At 56.1% G+C, this 20,338-nt stretch overlaps 7 protein-coding genes across 7 annotated transcripts; 3 read left to right on the forward strand and 4 right to left on the reverse strand.

The window, feature by feature from the left end:
- Positions 1 to 668: 668 nt before the first annotated feature.
- Positions 669 to 1,835, reverse strand: BO80DRAFT_429453 (zinc-binding alcohol dehydrogenase family protein). Its single transcript, XM_025720466.1, has one exon. The coding sequence runs from the start codon at positions 1,779 to 1,781 to the stop codon at positions 696 to 698; it is 1,086 nt and encodes a 361-aa protein (XP_025570275.1). The 5' UTR covers positions 1,782 to 1,835; the 3' UTR covers positions 669 to 695.
- A 1,291-nt stretch (positions 1,836 to 3,126) lies between these two features.
- Positions 3,127 to 3,814, reverse strand: BO80DRAFT_468946 (NAD(P)-binding protein; the record flags this gene model as incomplete). The annotated part of the gene is made up of 2 exons (XM_025722969.1): positions 3,127 to 3,506; positions 3,556 to 3,814. 2 exons carry the CDS (start codon positions 3,812 to 3,814, stop codon positions 3,127 to 3,129), a joined length of 639 nt encoding a protein of 212 aa, XP_025570276.1.
- Positions 3,815 to 5,046: 1,232 nt separating this feature from the next.
- BO80DRAFT_468947 (NAD(P)-binding protein) lies at positions 5,047 to 6,276 on the forward strand. The gene is made up of 2 exons (XM_025722970.1): positions 5,047 to 5,483; positions 5,561 to 6,276. The coding sequence occupies exons 1-2, from the start codon at positions 5,069 to 5,071 to the stop codon at positions 6,139 to 6,141; spliced, it is 996 nt and encodes a 331-aa protein (XP_025570277.1). The 5' UTR covers positions 5,047 to 5,068; the 3' UTR covers positions 6,142 to 6,276.
- A 312-nt stretch (positions 6,277 to 6,588) lies between these two features.
- BO80DRAFT_244580 (uncharacterized protein) lies at positions 6,589 to 15,401 on the reverse strand. The gene has a single exon (XM_025714580.1). It carries the CDS (start codon positions 15,024 to 15,026, stop codon positions 6,723 to 6,725), a length of 8,304 nt encoding a protein of 2,767 aa, XP_025570278.1. The 5' UTR covers positions 15,027 to 15,401; the 3' UTR covers positions 6,589 to 6,722.
- Positions 15,402 to 15,486: 85 nt separating this feature from the next.
- BO80DRAFT_438944 (class I SAM-dependent methyltransferase) lies at positions 15,487 to 16,594 on the forward strand (the record flags this gene model as incomplete). Its single annotated transcript, XM_025721062.1, has 5 exons — positions 15,487 to 15,554; positions 15,613 to 15,720; positions 15,792 to 16,039; positions 16,117 to 16,264; positions 16,327 to 16,594. 5 exons carry the CDS (start codon positions 15,487 to 15,489, stop codon positions 16,592 to 16,594), a joined length of 840 nt encoding a protein of 279 aa, XP_025570279.1.
- A 484-nt stretch (positions 16,595 to 17,078) lies between these two features.
- On the forward strand, positions 17,079 to 17,842 carry BO80DRAFT_367540 (alpha/beta hydrolase; the record flags this gene model as incomplete). The annotated part of the gene is made up of 2 exons (XM_025716291.1): positions 17,079 to 17,471; positions 17,531 to 17,842. The coding sequence occupies 2 exons, from the start codon at positions 17,079 to 17,081 to the stop codon at positions 17,840 to 17,842; spliced, it is 705 nt and encodes a 234-aa protein (XP_025570280.1).
- A 445-nt stretch (positions 17,843 to 18,287) lies between these two features.
- Positions 18,288 to 19,659, reverse strand: BO80DRAFT_417794 (uncharacterized protein; the record flags this gene model as incomplete). The annotated part of the gene is made up of 2 exons (XM_025718230.1): positions 18,288 to 19,315; positions 19,384 to 19,659. The coding sequence occupies 2 exons, from the start codon at positions 19,657 to 19,659 to the stop codon at positions 18,524 to 18,526; spliced, it is 1,068 nt and encodes a 355-aa protein (XP_025570281.1). The 3' UTR covers positions 18,288 to 18,523.
- Between the last annotated feature and the right edge of the window lie 679 nt (positions 19,660 to 20,338).

Here is a 20,338-nt window from a genome sequence, read left to right on the forward strand (position 1 = left end):
TTACTTTTATAACCGGACTTCTTATAGTAAAAATATTTCTTATTTTTTATTAAGACTAGAAGTCTGGGTATTTTCTCTGGTTATTTTATTTATTTATTTAGTTAGTTAGTCAGGTGGGTTTTTTGGCCGTTAGATATTATTAAAAATATAGAATAAAGATTATTAATGGTTTAGCAGGAGCTGGTTATGTATAGTAGTAAAAAAGAAATAAAGAATAATACTTAAAGTTATAAAATAGCTGTTTAACGTAATAAAATGAGGTCGTATTAGTGCTAACTACTCTAGAACTTTAAGTATAAGGAGGGAAAAAGGAAAATAAGAAATATTATAAGCGTTCGCTTAAAGAAAACAATATCAAAATAAATAAAACAAACGTGGTCACATAGTCCTGAATGAGGCTGCTGTCACAGTATTGAACTAATTTGTCACGGAAGGCTTGTTAGGCGATCATATCACCACCCATGGACAGAACGGATCTCGGAATGAACACACTGATAGGCTAGAGAGTATATTAAAATGCTTTGGGCGATGCACATCACACGACAACAATTGGTCTTGATACTATTTATATTGACGAATAACTAGGTAGTCATCTCGCAATAGCGTACACAGAGAAACTTCAAATGACCAAAACCGAAATTAGATCTTGAGATCATTAATCTTAGAGGACGGAATTGAGAGATCCATTACTTCAGTCATTGGAACTCATCAAACTCTACAACAAGCTTTGTACCTCGACCTTCTCCTTTTCGAAGAAGTTCGAGACCGTCTAAGATGTCCCTTAATCCGCCCTTGATTGTTGTAGTGGGTGGACATCTGATAATGTCGATGCTCATGGTTGATAAACTAGCATAGAACCTGCTGATGACCTCACGATCTGACGGTATCACCGGGAACACGGGGCCGACAGGCGCCAGCAACTGAAACTCTCGACCGAATACAGTGAAAACCATAAGGAATCTGTAGGACACGGTTGGCTTCTTCGGTTTTCCTTGGTCAAGGAGCGTGACCACTTTGCCCTCTCGTAGTACATCAGCACAAAAGGCGGCCGAATTCCCTTCAGAGAAGCAGTCCAGAGCTCTCAGGATGTTTGGATACGCCTTCTTGATTTCGCCAATGGATGAAGAGGACCGGTAGTCGTATACTGCATCTGCACCGTATTGCTTCACAAGGTCGAAGGAACGGGGCGAGGCCGTTGCCACTACCTTGTATCCTGCTCTCTTCGCTAGTTGGATGGCAAAGAGACCAACGTTCGATCCTCCCGAATAAATGAAAATGGTTGGTTGATCATCTTCGAATGTGCGTCCGTTCTCAATATCTTCCCAAGAAATGTCGAGGTACGTAAGGCTCAGCATCGCGGTGGCTGCGGGAACTCCGTAGGTGCTTGCTACGCCCAAGTTCATTGCCTCAGGCACCTTCCAGGCCAGGTCTCCGTCAACTTTAAGGTGCTCTGCGAATGAGCCAACATCGGGATACAGGCCACCGTGAACGAAGCCTGCAATTTTATCTCCAACCTTCCAGCGCTGTCCCGATTTTTTTCCGACCTTAACCACCTCGCCTGCATAGTCACAGCCGATTGCAGAATTCCGGGGGGCAAAGAAATCGATGTTTTTGAAATCGATCGGATTCAAGGCAACGGCCCGTACTTTAACCAAAACCTCATTATCAGTGATGCTTGGGACAGAAACATCCTTGACTTGTGCCCCAAGCCCAAGCGGTCTTCCGAGAAGAAGGCTCAGTACACGTGTGGGCAGAAATCGATGAGTGGTGACCGCTTTCATGATGACCTCTAATATGCCTGTGCTGTTTGCGAAGGTAGAATAAGCAAAAGTAGGACAATATACTGAGTAAATGGGAAACTCGTGTGTACTTGGCTATATTTGAATGATGGACTCGGGTGTGCAACTTCAGTTCGCGGTGGCAAAGCTACTCTCAAACGCTAATCATCTCAACATCGGATGAATTGAGCTCAGGCCGACGGGAGCAACCAGCATCGTGCACTGAGGATGCTGATAAATACATAGATCAATTATATAATACCAAACAATCAATTTTAACTTCTTCGACTTGATTCTATGAGTGAGCCACCCATATTGGGGCAGGTCTGTTACTCTATGAGATTGTCAGCAATGAGTGGAGCTGAGGGCATCACTACTGCAAGTGCTGACCGCCTTCCTCAGCTGTCAGATAATTACTCATCTATCCGGTTCCGAGTCTGTAACGATCAGTAATCATTTAAGGATCAGTAATCAAGCCGATAACTGGGGATTGCCTCGGTATGCAAACTTCCCAGTCATCCGACCCGATGACTGAACTCTGAAAGGAGCTAAGGGGGCTAGGAATAGGTCAAGCAAATGTTAAGATAGGATTTTGGGTGACAGGTAAACTTACACATGCCACATGCCCTACAGGAAATGTCTCCCTACCCGATAAAATAGTGCATTGCCTTCTACAGTGGAGTAAGAACTACAGGCGAAGCTTCTTTGCCACACATTTGGGCTTTATCAGTGCTCGACTGGTCAGTATACTTGGTATTTTCCTAGTGAATACACACGAATACTCAGTGAGTCCGTGGCCGGAAATGGCAGGGATAGTCTAAGTTTACGTTTCCTGATTCAATTTATGAGAATTAGGGGTTTATAATCCCGAGAGCGAACAATGAGCACACATATTGAGGAACTCAAATGATATTTCCTAGAAGAACATCGTAAGTAAGAGTGGATTTTAAGTAATCTTAAGTTCTCTCAGAGCCCATGATAAGATATAGTTTAAAAAATTAAAGATATTAATTATATTTATTATCTAGATTATAACTAGAAAAAAGAAAAAGAATATCTTAGTAGTAGTGGCCAACGTGATCAGAACACGTGATCCTCACCTACCAGCCAACCAGGCACCTCAACATTATATCTGACATGTGAACAACACGAGGAAGTAAGAGGTCCTAGTGATGTGTTAGCATAATGGATGAACCTGTTCTCTGCAAATGAGGGGAAACTGCCAACCTAGATAGTGGACCAGCCGAATGTTGAAGCCAGCCAAGTGATCAAAGCCCCACCGCCTGACCAGAGATGTTTTTTGGGACTTGATCGGATTGACATCCATAGCACTTTTCTCAACCTGGATTCATGCCAATACCGGTTCAATCACATCCTTCGCGGGGTAATAGAGGGAGCTCTCAGGCAACACTGGTTTACTCAGAAGATTTTGGAACAATTTCGTTCTAATTGCACCAGTAGTCACAAGAATTGCCTGGACTCCCCAAGGAGAAAACTCAATGCGCATTTGGTCAGTCAAATGAGCGAGCGCGGCTTTGCTTGCATTGTAATAGCCTTGCCATGGAAGTGGCAGCTTGCCAAGGACTGATCCAATGTTGATAATCTTTCCTTTCGAGGCAATCAATAGTGGTGCAAACGCTTGTGTTACAGAAACGACAGCAAACACATTAACCTCGAATATCCTCTTCGCTACTGAAATATCCGAGTCCAACAAGGGCATGCAGTAACCTGTCGAGTTTTTAGCTTACATAGACTGCTTCAAAGTCGTGAGACCTACCTGCGCCCGAGGTGTTGACCAGGAAGTCCAAATATCCGCCTGTTGCAGCCTTCACAGTTGACACTGCTTGTTTAATTGACTCTTCGTCAGTGACATCTAGCTGTATGATGTCGAGACCCATATCCTTAAGGTGTTCGACTTTGGCGGTATTACGGGCACTAGCAAAAACCCGAAAGCCTTTCTTATGGAAGAGTTGTGCAAGAGCGTCACCTATTCCACCTTCACTGCAACCTGTGGTGAGAACTGACTTCTGGCTCATGTTTGCGACCGATAGTTTGGAGCGCGACCGATCCGCTTCTCAGAATAATAGTACAACGAATACTCTGGATCGTATATGAGGTATAAGCGCCATTTTGTTGGGAAGGAGTAGAGAGTATGGGACCTATTGGTAATAGGCGCCTGTAGATTAGCACTCATACAGTTATTTGGAACTGAATTCAACTCATCGACGCCAGCCGGTGGGTCGGACATCGGGTTGATTACAATACTTCCCGTTTTGCCGGCCTCGGCCTGCTTGCTGTGGCTGTCAGACCCCTCCACATGCCGTTTTCAAGGTTTATTCCATTGGCTGAGGCCCAGATGCTTGGCACATCTGGGTACACCTCGTCGACGCTAAGGGTGCGAACCAAATGGAAGTGGTACAGCAAGTGAACGGCGGTGACCTTGTAACCAGACAGCTCCGCAGATTGGAATCCCAAGGCCCCAGTAGTCGCAGTGGAGTCACCGTAGATCAGTGTTGATACCAACTCAGAGAGTAGCAGCTTCCTGGAAGGTCAGGCAATTGGGCAAGATCCACTAAACAGCACGACGACAATGTACTCGGCCATTGTAACTACGTGAGTAGTCATAACTGACCAGCATGCTGTGAGGGAAGGAAAGCAACGTGCTGTCTGTCGGTCAAGTTCAGACCGACTGAAACAGTGTTGACAAGTACCTGGTCCTCCCGGAGCTGGGATCTACCGCCTTCGGTAACCAAGTCTTCTTTACTAGGCGCAGTAATGACAGTTGGTTCATTCGGAGATCGAAGTGATGGGTGGAACAGTGTGAATCCGTTCATTAAAGCAAGATAAATGACTCTGAGCTTGCAAATTGTCTTATAATGCGACTACGGAGAGTAACTTGCTTTCTGCATCTTTAACATTGAATCAACTTTGTTCTAAGTCTCGGCCGGAGTCAATCCCTCCATTCACGTCTTGCCCAGTAACCGCATAGGAAGCGGCCTTGAGGCAGCCACACTCAGTTGTCTAAACAGAGAGGATCATCGATTATATTCATCTTCAAAAACTACACCAGCAAACAGCCTTCGTTCTAGCTGACAATAGTGGATCTAAGTTTGGACAGTCTATCGCCGAGGGGTGGCAAGAATTAATCAGCGCCGACCACTTTCATACTCTTGGAATGATCGAGAATCACGATTGATTATCAATCCCCTTTCGAAGTCTAGTTATATTAACTTACCTTGTGCCCCTGTAGGTCAGCGTTTTCAAATCATTATCATTGCACCATAACCACCATGTCTGTACCTCTTGTGTTTATCACTGGGGCCACCGGTTTTATCGGCAGCGCTACTGCTCTCGAGGCTCTGAAGGCAGGATATCGTCTTCGAATCGGCGTCCGCAAGAGATCAGTGAGACTCGAAAGTGTATTATCGGACCATGCCGGCCAGTGGGAATTCGTCACCATCCCAGATCTGACTGACGAAGCTGCCTTTAGGGGCAAGCTTGGTGGAGTGGACTTTGTCTTGCATCTAGCCTCACCTCTTGCGCGTGGCACAGACAAGGATGCCATATTCACTCCCGCAGTGAACGGAACATTGGCCTTGCTGAAGGAGGCAGCTAAGGTGCCAAGCATCAAGAAGATTGTGATCACTTCATCTATCGCTTCATTGATTCCTATTACCGGAGTACCCGAAGGTGGTGTCGTCAAAGGTAACTATTGCAAATGCATAATAACCCCAAATACCATGCTCGTTTGACATATACAAATATGCTGACTCCACTTGTAGAAAAAAATGATTGGAATTACAATGTGGACGCAGCGGCAAATTTCGAGGATCCTACCAATCCTGGTGGAACACCGATGACTCTGTACCGAGCATCCAAATTACTTGCTAACAACGCCGCCTGGGAGTTCAAGAACACTGAAAAGCCACACTTTTCATTGGTTACTATTCATCCGTCGTTTGTTTTCGGTACCAATCTCATGCAGACCTCCGCCGAGGAAGTCCAAGCCGGATCCAATGGTATTCTCTGGGGTAGTGTGATGGGAGGTGTTCCACTTGGCGGCATTACTGGCGTACATATCCAAGATGTTGCTGAAGCTCACGTCAAGGCGTTGGACCCGAAAATCCAGGACGGCTCAAAGTACCTGCTTTCCGCGCCAGCAACCACTTGGAGAGACGTGGCTCGGGTTGTGCTCAAGGCCTACCCTAATATTGGCGCGAAGATTACAGAGGAGGTCGAGGGTAGCCCTTCCATACCCACCGACACAACCAAGGCAGAGGTGGAACTTGGAATGCAATGGCGATCGTGGGAGGACATGGTGCGAAGCGTGATGGACCAGCAGCTGGGTTTCTTGCACGGCTAAGCCAAAGAGTTATTTGATAGATTTCCCTCGATAGGTCCTTTGTTTGTGCTTATGGATAAGGCATTTACCACTGTCTTCACAGTTACATCCTATCTACTCCTTGCCGATTTCAATTGACAATGATTATTATTGACAGTGTATGACAGTAAGAGCCGGTCTGATTCAATTACAGTTAGTCTTTAATGTATTCCCCCTCCACATCGAATACATTTGAATTCGTATTCTTATACCTGATCGGGCCTGCTGAGTAAAATGCTAGTTGTATAGATACTTTATTATCTTGATTATGAATATAATCTTGAATATTGTCGAATCTCTTGAACCTTATGATAATGACCTGAAGCCATAAAGAATATATATTACAGTATACGTAGAACTAATCAGTTTAAAAAAATCTATATATAAATAGAGATAGCTCTCTATATATATAACAAGGAAGCTTCTAGGTACTTAATAAGTTTCTTCTGTTTAAAAATAAATTTTAATACTGATAAAATGATTTTTGATATATTTATACAAGGTTCTTTTAGATTTAGTAAGTTTTATTTAGTAGCTGGTCGTTTTTTGATAATAGTTAGTGGTTACCTGGGACTGGTCATGTGTAGGGCATGTGAGGTCGGAGCCTCACACAAAATCGCCTGCACCTCTCTCGCCGCGTCCTCCAAGCACCGACCATACCCCTCCGCATCGACTCCATTCCCAAAGATGGAGAATCGCAGCCGCGCCTCCTCCTCGAGCACCTCCCAATACACCAAGATACTCTCCGCCGGTGGGTAGACGAAGCCGCCCTCGAGCCAGCCGGTCGCGAAGCTACTGGTGAGGACCCGCCCCGGTTGACTCTTCCGGTAGGACGGGTCCTGGAAGAAAGTCGGGCGGTCTTCCTCCGGGGACAGCATCCATTCCAGGGCCAGGAGGTGACGGTTGTAGCCGCGGCCGTGGCAGACCCGGTTCAGGTGCAGGGTGTGTTCTTTGGTGGCGGCTAGGGCATGGCGCCGGAGCTCGGCTCTGTCTAGGGGGTGATGTTGGGAATCGGGGGGGCTGCGGAGCTGGGCCGAGGAAGAAGAGGAGGTGGGGGAAGCCGAGATGGGAGAAGAAGAGGTGGAAGAAGCGGAGGGGGCAAAAGAGGAGGAAGCGACATCGAGGAAGTGAAGCATTTTCGGGTGGATAATAGCGTTCACGTCCACGCGGCCGTGGCGGAAATGCGACATGGAGACGGTTTCCGTGGCGGGGGGCGTGTAGCCATAAAAGCGGCGGGCAGCTAGTTGAAAGGCCAGTTGCAGAGTGCCCTGGAAGGGGAGTCGGTGGGCGTTGCAGAAGGCCGGCAGCAAAGTGTCGCAGAGGGTCAGGGAGGCAAAGGTGGTCGAGGCGAAGCGGATCTGGAGGGCCTGGGATAATGTGGGCAGATAGGATGCAATGTGCGAGGGGAGCGTGATGGGCAGCGGAGTGATACTGTCCGCTGGCAGAGGGGAGGGACGGGAGGGACGGGGCTGGTAAGTATCAATTGCCCGGTTCAGGGCGGCGTGCAGAGGCCCGACGGAGAGGCCGTCAAGATGAGAATGTTCCATGACCGAGGCCGAGGTGCCATTCGGACACACGACAATCTGCAGCGTCTTGTCGAACCAGCGGTTCCCACTGTCAGCCAAGAGGAATTGGCGGAAGCGGGCGGAGGGGGTCTCCGGGCTGGTCTCATCCAGACACACGATGAACGCGGCCGCTTCGATCAGGCGGATGGAGGCGGCGTTATGCTCCCCGGACTGGAGCAGCTGGCTTCGATGCTCTGCCCATTGTTCTCGGCCATCCGCGGTCAGAAGGCTCAGAGCGGATGCTTCCAAGGGCAGATCGAGGATGGTTTGGAAGCGGGCCTGGAGAGCCTCCACGGGCAGAAAGCCGTCCCCGTCCACCAGCGGGACGGCGAAGGCATGCCCTCGTCGGAATACCGCAATATGACTGTGCTCTGCAAAGCTGTATTTTTCGATCCGATCCAACCCCTTCTGTGGCACCCGACAGGCATTAAATTGCCAGTGATAGGATTCGGGATCCACCGCCTGCCCGGAGACGTACTGCGTCTCCAACTCCCCCGACTCCAACTGGCGCTGAAACTGCCCCGTCGTCCAGGTCAGCAAGGCGGCCTTTTCCGCGGGCGAAACCGGTCCTCCGGGCGGGTGTGTCCCAAAGTAGGTCTGATAACCCACGAGCGAAGACCGCAGGGCCAAGAAGCGCCGTTCCATGTACAGGTCGGCGAGCCAACTGTCCGTCGGTCGGCTGTGGGCCTGCGCTTGCAGGCGTCGTTGTAGTTCCACCCCCAGACCCTCGGGCGATTGGAAGTGAGCGATCTCCGCGCGCGTGCGGGCCAATTCGGCGGGGGTGCAAAAGGACTCGACCGCGGCCAAGTAGCCGTCCAGGGAGGTGGACAGGGCCGGGAGAGGTTGACGGGGCAGAGACTCACTTCGAGCATGCGGGGCAATGACCGTCGCCGCGCTAGCTAGCTCCTCCTTTTGCTCCTTGCCTGCCTCCCAGTCGCGGAAGCGAGTTCGCTCCAAAATGGTGGACACCAGGCGATCCACGTTGGCCGAGTCGGAAATTTCTTTCGGTTTCAATGTGGCCTTGAAGGTCCCAAAGATCCAGTTGCGCATGCGAAAGACCATGAAAGAGTCCAGCCCCAGCTCTTCCACCGATGCGTGCGCAGTGATCGCGTTTGGATCCAGGGCGATCAGCGTCGATAGGAACTCGCGGACGAGGTGATGAGCGATGCGACGCGCATCTTGCGGAGTCTTGGCATCTTGGATTTCTTCCTCCACGGGCACCGCGGGAAGAGCAGGCTTTGCAGTGTCGTTGTCGGTTTTCGCCGTGGGGGCAATTGCGGTGGACTGATGACTCCAGAATGCATCATTCTTGTCATTAGGGCCCCGCGTATTGAGACCGGCCACGACAATTGTACTTCTCTGCCGAGTCAGAGCGTAGTCGGCAAGGGCCTCGAACTCGCGCGAAGTGAGTGCTGCGGTCGCCGTGTCGAGGGGGAGGTATATCGAGATAACGTTACCCAAGGGCAACGGCAAGTTTTCCCCGGAAAGCTGGACCACGTCCTGCAATTGGATGATCGTGCGAACCTCGACCGCTGGCTGGAGTGCGGTAACATACTGATGATCCTCTCCAACAAGAACACACCCAACAGCTGACGACTGCAGCGAGGGAAGCTGTCGAACTAACTCTTGACCGTCTGTTCCCGGCTCGACGTCCAAAACATGCACCCCGGTGATTCCCCGAATCCAGAGCTGGCCCTCAAAATCCTGCCGCAATCGATCGGGTATGTTCTGCGTGGCGTGTATGACAATCTCCAAGACCCCTCGGGTATTGAGGTATTGCACCAGACGGGTCGTAGTCTCGTCGAGCTTGCCTCGGACCAAAAAGGTCTTTTGCAGAGTAGTTCCCGAGCCAGCTACGGCCCGGGAAGATGCAGGTGGGCGATCACTGCTGCCCGTGCCCTGAACCAGGCTCTGTCGTGGTACCAGGCGAGGAATTAGTATTTGTCCCGCCGTGGACACGTAGAAATTGTCTGGTGCAGCGCTCTCGGTCGTCGTCATCGTCGATTCCCCGAACCGAGATCTCATGAGGTCCACGGCCTGCTGTGCGATGGCTGCGACATGGCCCGAGATATCCCCGCAGAGCTGGAGGGTAAGCACGGGAATCGTAGGGTGACCGGACTGGCCAGGCACGGTCTCCGGTGCTCTGTATCCTTCTCGGCGATCCGGATAGGGTGGCACGATCAACAGAATGCCTCGAATCGTGAATGACATGGTGTCTACCGCAGTGGCCCCATCCACAACATCGCCACTGAACGCGATAACCACAGTATCGCCTCGGTCCGACAACATAGTCGCCACCGTCGCATCCCCCATGTATCCTTCCCAAGGGATTGGATCATTCATCCTCACCCCACGGGCCCTCAACGCTAGCTCCAGCCCGGGGACTCGAGCCAGATGGCCTCCCACCACCGCCAACTCCACGGGTCGGCTGGAATCCACTTCGGCGAGTCCACCGCTGCCCCCGGAGCCATCCGCTGTCGCTACCAACAAGCTCGTGCGCCGGGCATCCCTGCCCTCAAAATCATGCCACACCACCGGGAGCCCCCGGAAGCCACCCCGGTGCAAGCGGTCCTGCCACTCCCCCACCGCCAACAATGGCGCCGCCACTCGCCCATCGCTCCGATCCCGATACCATCCCGGAAAGAGACCGTAAATGGCGTTGACAAAGTCATGCAGCACGGTCATCTCCAGGAGCACCAATCGTCCCCCGGGCTTCAGCAACCGGCGAGCATGGGCGATGGCCATGTCGACCGAGTCGGTGACATGGAGCGAATTGTACGCGAACACGACGTCGTAGGCATGCGGCTCAAACCCCTGCGCGAGGGGGTCTTGACCGATGTCTAAGGTTTGGTAGGTGAGGATTGACTGCCAGGGGTGGAGGGTGGCTTGGGCTTGAGAGAAGAAGCCAGCCGAGATGTCGGTGAAGTGGTAGCTGGCAATGGCGTCCGGATGGGCTGTGGACGTCGTGTCGGGTCGCGGGCAGAGGGCTTCCAGTAACGGTAGGGTGGCTCCGCCCGTGCCGGCGCCAATCTCGAGGATGCGCAGCCCCGGTCGCTTGAAGGCCAGATGGGAAAGATAGGTGTGCAGCTGGGGATAACAGCGCGAGGCCGACCAGTCGGTGGCGTAGAGTCGTCGCAGGAGATCCTCGTGCTCGAGGAGGAGGGCGATGGCGGCGGTCTCGCCCAGCAGCAGGGGGCGGAGGTGCGCCTGGATGAGGTCGAGGGTCTGCGCTTCGGCACCCGAGGGCTGGTCCATGGGCTCCGCTGGTATATCGGGGCGGGCAGCTCCCCGGTGGGCGAGCTCCTTCAACCAGGCAAAGTACCGCCGATGCTGGGGCGCCACCTCGTCGTCCGTGACACTCGACACGCCGGCTCGCGCCATCTGCTGCGTGCGAGCGTTCAAGTAGCGAGTGAGCCGGCCAAATGCCCCTTCCTCTGCTGCTTCCTCCCCAGATCCCACAGGCTGCCTGTCCAATGCTCCTGAGTCAACATCAACATCGCACCTCCATTGGATCTCCTCGAAGCACAGTGATGGGGCGGCATCGGTCTCCGCCTTCTCCGCCTTCTCCGCCGTCCCCTTCAGGCGGCCCGCCCGCAACTCCAGACAAACCTCCCGCTCGCCGTCGGCATTCCGCTGCCAGGCCACCACCGCCATCTCCGTCTGGTCTCGCCCCGCCCCTGGCTCAATCCGAGCCCCAAACTCCAGCTCCTCCCCGGGCGCCCGCCGGATCCCCGCCGAGACCGCCAACGCACCCACGTGGACAGGAAACATGACGCTGCGACCGCAGGCCCGACTAAAGAGCAGCAAGGTGGAATGGATCACGGCATCTAAGGTGGCCGGATGAATGGTGTGCGGCTGCAGGTGCTGGTCGGGCATGGATTCCGCCATATGCGGGATGACAATCGTCCCCGTCGCGGCCCTCTCATGGCCGCGGAAGCGGGTGATCCGGGCAAAGGAGGGGCCCCAGTAGTGGCCGCCGCTGCGGAGGCCCGCGTAGAGGGATTGAGGATTCCAGGGGTGGAGCGTGCCGTCCGTGAGGAGGGGGGTCAAGGTCTCCCCCATGGCATCCGATTGCTGCTGCTGTTCGGTAGGCGCCAGAACCTCCACCCGGATCCACCCCCGACAGTGGTGGGTGGCACTCCCAGAGGAAGTGACCGACGACATGCGGAACTCTTCCCACGCGGTGACGGGATCACCGGCATCAGCATTGGGATCGTCGGAGTTGCGGAAACTCAGCAGCAGCTCGATCTCGTCGCCGGTCGGGGGGATTTCCAGCAGTTTGGTGAAAGAGACATCGCGGAATAGGTACCGGGTGATCGACGGGGGGCGGGGGTGGCAGCGCGCCTGGGTCACCTGCCGCTTGGCTTCGAGGGCCATGGCGAGATATCCAGCGCCCGGGAAGATGATGGCCCCGTCCACCCGGTGGTCGCAGAGCCACGGGAGACTGTGGGTGCTCAGGAGATGGCGGAACCGGGGTTCCAGGAGGGTGTCGTCGGGGCAGCGGAGGCCGCAGAGGTCGTGGTAGGCATGGGGTCGGAGGCGATGGCGGCGGCTGAGACGGGATTCCGCCCAGTAGCTGCGGGAATGGTCCCACGTGTAGCCCGGTAGGTTGGTGAGGACATCCGGAGGGGACACGGGGTCGGAGGAGTGGTGGAGGGGTGCTGCTGTCGTTGGGTCGAGACAGGACCCGTGTTCGAGGACGGAGCCCACGGCTCGGAGGAGGGACAGGTCGGCGGGTCGATTGCGGGTAAGAGTCGGGGTATACGAGTGGGATTGACCGTCCGAGAGACCTAGGGTCTCATGCACATACGCGCTCAGTGCCCCATGGGGTCCGATTTCCAGGTAGTGATGATGCGTATCGGGCATCTCCACCGTGAGCTGCTGCGATAACGCGGTCAAGGCCCCGTGGAAGTCCACCTTGGACACCATGTTGTCGACCCAGTACCATGCATCGAATCCATGGGGTTTCCGCTGTGCGGTGACCGAGGAGAAAAATGGGATGGGATGGTGGACGGGGACGACGGGGGGCAATTCCCCAAGAGCGCAGCGGTAGACCCCGGCCACGCGCTGCATGTGATGGGAGTGATAGGCCGTGTCTACCCTCAGCCGGGTGAAGGGCACGGGGGGCTCCAGGGTCGACAAGGTCGCCTGTAATTCCTCGACCGCGGTTACATCGCCAGAGACCGTGACGCTGGTGGGACTGTTGGCGCACGCCACGACCAGCAACCCGGTGGTCACGGAAGCCAGATAGGGCTGCACCGCTTCCTCTCCCAGCCCGACGGCCAGCATGGCCCCCTTCGTCAAGGTCCCCGATTGACTGGGCTGCGCGACCAGGCCCCGCTCGTAGGAGACGCGAAGGGCTGTCTCGTGACTGATCGCGCCCACCGTATATGCCGCGGCAATCTCGCCACTGGAATGGCCCAGCACGGCCGCGGGTTGCAGACCCACGTGGCGCAGGGTCTGTACCAGCGCGATTTGCAGGGCCGTGGTGGCCGGCTGCCCGATGGTGCTGTCGCTCAGCCGCGAGGCCTCCTTCGTCCGGCCCAATTCCTCCAGGAGATCCCATCGCGCCCCCAGGCGCGTGAGAATGACCCGGGAAGTCTGCACCGACTGGTGGAAGGTCGAGACCGGGAGGAGTTCGCGCCCCATGGCATACCACTGCGCTCCCTGTCCGGTGAAGAGAAACACGAGGCGGCTGTGCCGTGGGGAGCGGGTCAAGTCCTGGCTGTGTCCCCCCTGCAGGCCTGCCGAAACCTCCTCCGGGGTGGCTCCGACCCAGGTGAACCGCCAGGGCAGAAGGGACCGTCGATGGACCAGCGTGTAGGCCAGGTCCCGAAGAGACAGGCTGGCGCCCTGCTCACGAAGCCAGTCCTGAACTCGACTCATCTTGGCTTGTAGCGACGCCCGCGAGTGCGCGGACAGAACGAAGAGCCGTGGCACAGGCGGGTTCGGGCTGTCCACGCCCTTCGTGACCGCACTGGCTTCACTGCAAGCCGGTGCGCCGTCCACGATCACATGGGCATTCGTTCCTCCATATGCGAACGAGTTTACACTGGCTCGCCGAATCGCATGGCTGGGGAACGGGGTCATCTGGGTGCCTGAAATGGCAATCCGACTCTGATAGGGCACCAGCTGCGAGCGGAGGTGCTGGACGCTCGGCGTGGGCGGAATCCACCCTTTCTCCAGCACGAGGATGGCTTTGATCAGACCCGCGAGTCCGCTGGCGCTTTCCGTGTGTCCCACATTGGCCTTGATCGATCCGACATGCAGCGGCTCGCTCGTCGTTCGCCCCGCGCAAAAGGCCGCGTGGAGGGCCTCGATCTCGGTGACATCCCCCTTCACCGTCCCCGTGCCATGGGCTTCCACATATGCAGTGCCGCCGGTGGCCAGTCCGGTGGACCGGTATATCGACTCGATCAGACCTCTTTGAGCGTGCATACTGGGAGCTGTAATGCCCTGGGTGCGACCATCCTGACCCACGGCGGTGCCACGGATGATACCCCGGATGGGATCCCTATCGCGCATCGCATCGTCCAGACGCTTCAGAACGACCATCGTCACCCCTTCGCCGCGGCCATACCCGGACCCCTCCGCATCAAAGGCCAAACTCCGTCCCTGGGGATTGAGGAAGTGCAGTTGGTGCATGGGCACCATCGTATCGGGGTTCAGCATCAGACTCGTCCCCCCCGCCAGCGCGAGGGTCGTCTCCCCGAGTTGCAGGCTCTGACAGGCCTGATGCAGGGCAACGAGACTCCCCGAGCAGCCCGTGTCCAGGGTGACCGAGGGCCCACGCAGGTCGAACACGTAGGAGATGCGACTGGAGGCGATGGCCGGTCCCAGGCCCGTCATCGCATATTTCGGCAGGGAGAGGGGATCTTTGTACAGCATGTTCTCGTAGTCGCGCGTGAAGGTCGCCACGAAGACCCCCGTGTCGCTCCCCCGAAGCTGCTCGAGTCTCAGGCCGGCATTCTCGAGGGCCTCGTACGCCACCTCCAGGGCATGGCGGTGCTGGGGGTCCATGGCCTGTGCCTCGAGGGCCGAGATGCCGAAGAAATCGGCGTCGAAGGCCGCGACATCGCCGGCGAGGAAGTGTCCGCCACGATGCCGGTAGGAGCCCGGCGCCTGCCGACTCGCGTGGTCAAAGGATTCCCACGCGAACCGGTCGGATGGCACATCGCTCCACGTATCCTGCCCGGTGGACAGCAGGCGCCAAAGCCCTTCCGTGTCAGCTACATCCCCGGAGAGACGACAGCCGATTCCAATCACGGCGATGGGGATAGGAGGGGATGGCGGTGTTTTCATCGAGGCAAAGATGAGTCGGTATGTCCCACCACCCAGTGGGAGGGAGCTGTGGTGCTTTTACGTTCGATGGGCACTGCCCTATCGCGACTGGCCGACCTAAGCCCGCTACTACTTTCGAAACCGGCACAAGTTCAGCCGAGGCAGAGAGTAGGGGAGTATCTACGACCGCCGCATGGCCCCCATCCTGGAAGCGAAGGATGAGTGGGAAGTAACCCGGTGGCCCCGGCCAGCACTCTGGACCCCCTCGTGGCGGATCCATCGGCCCTCGACTGGTCATGCTCCGCCGGGCTGCGGCCCCCAGCCCTCGGCTTCCTTCGTCCTGAAGACATTAGCCAAAGCATTGCCCCTCGCCAGCGTCCGCTCGCTCGATGTTTTTAGCCGACAAGTCAACGCCTGCTCTTCACTTGCCTTCCCTTGCGATACCTCCATCCGCTGTTCAGCACAGATTCCCGCCTTCACCATGACCCAAACGCTGAAAAGCAAGACCGCCGGCTACGTGCTGCAAAGAGACCTCCAAGCCTCCATCCGGTGGGTACCAAGCATGCAGCCCTCTTGCCACCCGTTCTCCCTACTCACCGTCTACCAGGCTCTACTTCCAGCATTGGATGTGGCGGCGCCAACTGGGCTACCTCCTGCATCCCCAGATTCCGATCAAGGATGGGTATCGGGTGGCCGATGTGGCCTGTGGAACGGGGTACGTGCTGCTATAACACACGGAAGGGTATCTGAAAGGGGGAAATCAACTGAACCAATGTGACCTTCCAGGATCTGGCTGATTGACCTGGCCCGGGAGCACCCGGGGGTCCAATGCGACGGCTACGACATCTCGACCGAACAGTATCCCGCTGCGGGCTGGCTGCCGCCCAACGTGCGACTGGAGACGTTGGATCTGCTGAAGCCCATCCCGGAGGCCCTGCGCGGACAGTACGATATCGTCCACGTGGGCTTGGTGGTTTTGGTGGTGGAGAACGACGATCCGACGACCGTCCTAGAGAATCTACTCGCCTTGCTAAGTATGCGTCGATTCCCCTCTATTGTATTCGTTGAGAGGCCACCGTCATGCTAATGCCTGCCTACCACGGGGAAACAGAACCCGGGGGCTATCTGCAATGGGACGAATCGGACTTTGGGGGTCTGGAGACCAGTTCGCCCGACGCGTCCATCCCTCACGAGGCGCTGGACGAGGTCAAGCAACGGGTGTTGGGTAGTTTACTCGCGGCCAAGCAGGTAGATTTCCAGTGCGTGCCCGTTTTCCTCTCCATCGATCTGTCCCATGCACTAAAAGCTGACTGGCATGCAGTTGGGTGCGCCACCTGGGCCAGTACTTCCGGGACCGGGGGGCGACGGTGGTGGATGACCAATGGCTCCCCATTGCCGATGATATCGCCCTCCCCTGGACCTTGCAGCACTTGATGGCCTTTGCCGAGTTTGTTCGGCGCATTGATCAACCGGTGGGCACCGCGCGGGAGTGGTGGGAAGTCTATGAGAGGGCGGCGGACGAGGCTGCCCGGGGAGGGTCGATGCGCATGGCCATGGCCAGTGTCGTCGGCCGGAAACCGGCGGAGTAACGGCCCAAGGGTTCTGCTGTGATTAGTCCATCTCGTGTGCCGTGTCCGATTCAATCTAATAATTGGGGGCCGTAAGCGCTAATGCAAGCCTGGGGGGCCCCCGGAGATTACTGCCATCCCGCTCCAATCGAACCGATCCGCGGATTTCCGTGCCCCCATCGGGGTCCGATCCAAGGCTTAGCTGGCTTAGCGAGCTTGGCTGGGGGCAGTTTCCTTGAGTAGATAGATGTGTTGACCCCAATAATCCCTCGTTTGGGGGCCAGAACCGGTCGTAGTGTTGGCCTGTATGTTCAGCCCCTCTGCTGCCCCAATGCATGCAATGTAACCATCCCCCCTGCCTCTATCCCAACGGTCCCTATCCCCTCGGCCACCAGGTGACCATAAAATTATCTGTCCCCCATTCTTCTCCTCCTCCTCCTCCTCTCCGCAGTCACTCAACATCCTCGTTTTCTCGCACAGAACCCCCCTCCAAAACAGCACCACCATGGCTCCCACCATCCTCATCGTTCCCGGCTTCTGGGAAGGGACTCAGGTGTTCCAACCCCTCATCTCCCTCCTGGAATCGGCCTCCCTCAAGACGGCCATTGCCCCCCTTCGTAGCACGGGTACCACCTCCCCCGGGAACCCCACCATGGCGGACGATATTGCCGCCGTGCGCGCCGTGCTGGCCGCTCACGTCAGCGAGCAGAATGAGGAGGTCATCCTGGTCCTGCACTCGGCTGGGGGGTTCATCGGCAGTGCCGCGCTCGAGGGCCTCAGCCGCACCGCGCGCCAGCAACAGGGTCTGGCGGGTGGGGTCGTCAAAATCGTCTTCGTCAGCGGGGCAGTGTTCCCCGAGGGCTTTGAGCACCAGCCGCTGCCCTTTGCGGTGGTTCAGGTATGTCCCCTTACCCGGCGGACAAGTAATGGCATGATGGATTGACGGTATGGTATCAGGACGGGGGCTCGTATCCCGCCAACCCGGAGGTCTTGCTCTTCGACGACGTGGCCGAACCGGAGAAGGCAAAGTGGCTGGCCGAGTTACGCCCCCAGCCGGCCGAGGGTTGGGATGGAGTGGTGTCCTACGCGGGCTGGAAGGAGGTTCCCAGTGTGTATCTGGTGTGCGAGGGCGATCGCGCGTTGCCGGTGCCCTTGCAGGAGCAGTTGGCCGGGTTGGCGGGCAGTCGGATTGAGCGCTGCAGTGCCGGGCATATGCCCCAGGTCAGCCAGCCGGAGCGGGTGGCCGAGGTCATTCTGGCGGAAATTTAAAGAATATGGCAAGGAAAGCCGGGTGTATAGTCAACTGGACATAAATGGAGACGCCCTGGTAGTTATTCTATGGATCACATGAACGATATTTTATACACAGCATGAGTTGATAACCCACGCTCAGTTATCCCTAAACGTCTTGGCTTTCAGCGTGATGTTACTGCCTTGACTGTGGAAATTCCTAGTATGTTGGTTAGCATATGGTATCAGGGCTTTGATAATGCGAGTATGGATATATACAACGCAGGCTGAATGGCGGCGCTGACACACTGCGGAGCACGCCTTTTAAACGCCATTGTGAAAACATTCTACTGGCTCACAAGATAGAGAATTAGAATCTATCCTGTAATATATTAATCTTCATGTAGACTCCTATGCCGCCCTGTTTCAATACTGAGAGCGCTCACTTCAGGGCTGACACTAGACTTCGTGCGGCACCTCCTACCGACCCTTATTTCTTCAATTCAAGGGGGGATCTGGATAGGAAGTCTAAGACGACTATGAGACAGGGGGTGGTAAAAAAGCCCAGGGTGGTAGTAAGAAAACTCCATGGAGAACGATATGAGGGCAGAGGCATACGCGGGTAGACTACCAGGCAAGACTGGACATATATATATTTGGTGTATCCGTAACGAACCCCCGTTCCACCCACATTTATTCCCTCCCGCAACATCCGCTGCCTCACCGCGTCAACACCTTCCACTCGGTCGAGGTTTTCACATTGATCCCCTTCATGGGCACCAGCACCTGGGTACGCGATCCGACACTGTCGCGCTCTAATGCCTCGATATCCGCATCCACCGTGGCCTCGGACAACGGCTGGAAATCATCATGCCCCCCAAAATTCCCCGACTGACGACCCGTGCCCGTCCCGGCCCCGGTCCCGCGACTCCCGGTCACGGATTTGCCCGACGTCGTCAACGAGCCATAGACCACCGCGAACAGCGGCCGCAGCGTGGGGAGACACGCGGCCGTGATCCCCAGGCACGGTTCCGCCGTCGACCAGATGGCGACATTGGCCAGCGCCCAGGTCGCATCCACGCTGTTCCGTTCGGAGATCATGGTCCCCAAGCGCACCAGTCCGAAGACGCACGACAGTGAACCGAGCAGGAAGATACCCACCAGGGAGACGCGCTGCATGCGGGACAGGTGCAGGCGCCACACCGACGGGATCGGGAGGACCAGGATGGCGATGTCGGTGGCGCAGTTCATGGACGAGCCGATGACGAAGAAGAGCCAAGAGTTGATGCAGTGGCCCGGGGTCGCGGGCGCCCAGGCTTTCTCGACTGGGTGGCATTGGAAGATGATCACCAGGAGGACCATGATCGCCCAGCACACCGAAAAGGTGCCCAGGGCGTAGGCGGTCATCCGGAAGTGGCGGACCTTGCCGAAGATGCGGATGTAGAGCAGGAGAATGGAGCTTTTGATCAGGGGGATGGAGAGGGTCCAAATGATTTCTGAGGCCCAGTAGGCCTGCCGAATGGGGTGGATTAGATGCGCCAAGGAGGGATCCGATGGGATATGGGTGCTGGGAGACTCACTTGACCTTCGATGAGCAGTTCCCCGGGATGCTCGGCCTCCAGGTAGGTGAGATGTTGACCCAGGCCATGTTGGACGGCGATGATGGTCGCGATGGCCATTCCCCAGCCAAACGGCAGGGCGAGAAAGATGAGCCAGTCATCGAGCCCAAAGGTGTTGCTCTTGAGGCTGCGGGCGAGCACGCGTAGACCCACGGCTACCGTGGCAATGATGGCCACCGTCAGATTGCCGGCAATGATGCTCGGCCCGCGACTCGCGGCACTCAACTCAGTCGACATGGCCACGTCCGCTCGAATTGGTCTCGGTGGTCTCTCTCTCTCTCTCTCTCTCTCTCTCTCTATGTGTCGACGTGCTTGAGATAGTGTGGTCTTGGTACAGGGCACCCACCCGCGTCTTCATGTTATAAGACGGCCTGCAGCGCACGCCGTCCCATGTCTCTGCAGCAGGCGGCCCCCCATCCCAGGCTGGGGGCGGACATGCAAGGCGCCTGACAAGCAGCCCGTAAACATTTGGGGGTGGAAAGCCAGTGGATGGGAGTCGGAGCAGGGTACGCTTTCGGGCAGTTCCAGATTGATTGCGGTTGGGGGTGAGATGAGAGGACAACCGATGAGGGGTTGTCACCGTCTGCATGGTTGCAGGACAGTCGTGCCGTCATGCACTGCAAGCCCTAGGCGAACCCTCGGAGGGATTGTGCACCCACATGCAAGCGAAGCTCCACCATTGACCTATGAATACTCTGCGCTCAGACTCTTGGGGGCCAGGAATTTCGCCGAGGGGGTCCGACATGCGTCGCTAGCGTTGCTTAGCCCCCGTTAGTCTCGCTGGACTCCGGAACGGCCCCCAAACCGCCTCGTTCGAATTCCATTTCCAGATTCCCGCCAACCAGCGCCAGGGATGGTGGCCTACGGCGTGCCCGTGCTTGGCGAACACCTGCCCATCGATCCTGGCCGATCCTGG

Source organism: Aspergillus ibericus (genome assembly GCF_003184845.1).
Source record: "Aspergillus ibericus CBS 121593 unplaced genomic scaffold BO80scaffold_64, whole genome shotgun sequence".
Classification (NCBI taxonomy): domain Eukaryota; kingdom Fungi; phylum Ascomycota; class Eurotiomycetes; order Eurotiales; family Aspergillaceae; genus Aspergillus; species Aspergillus ibericus.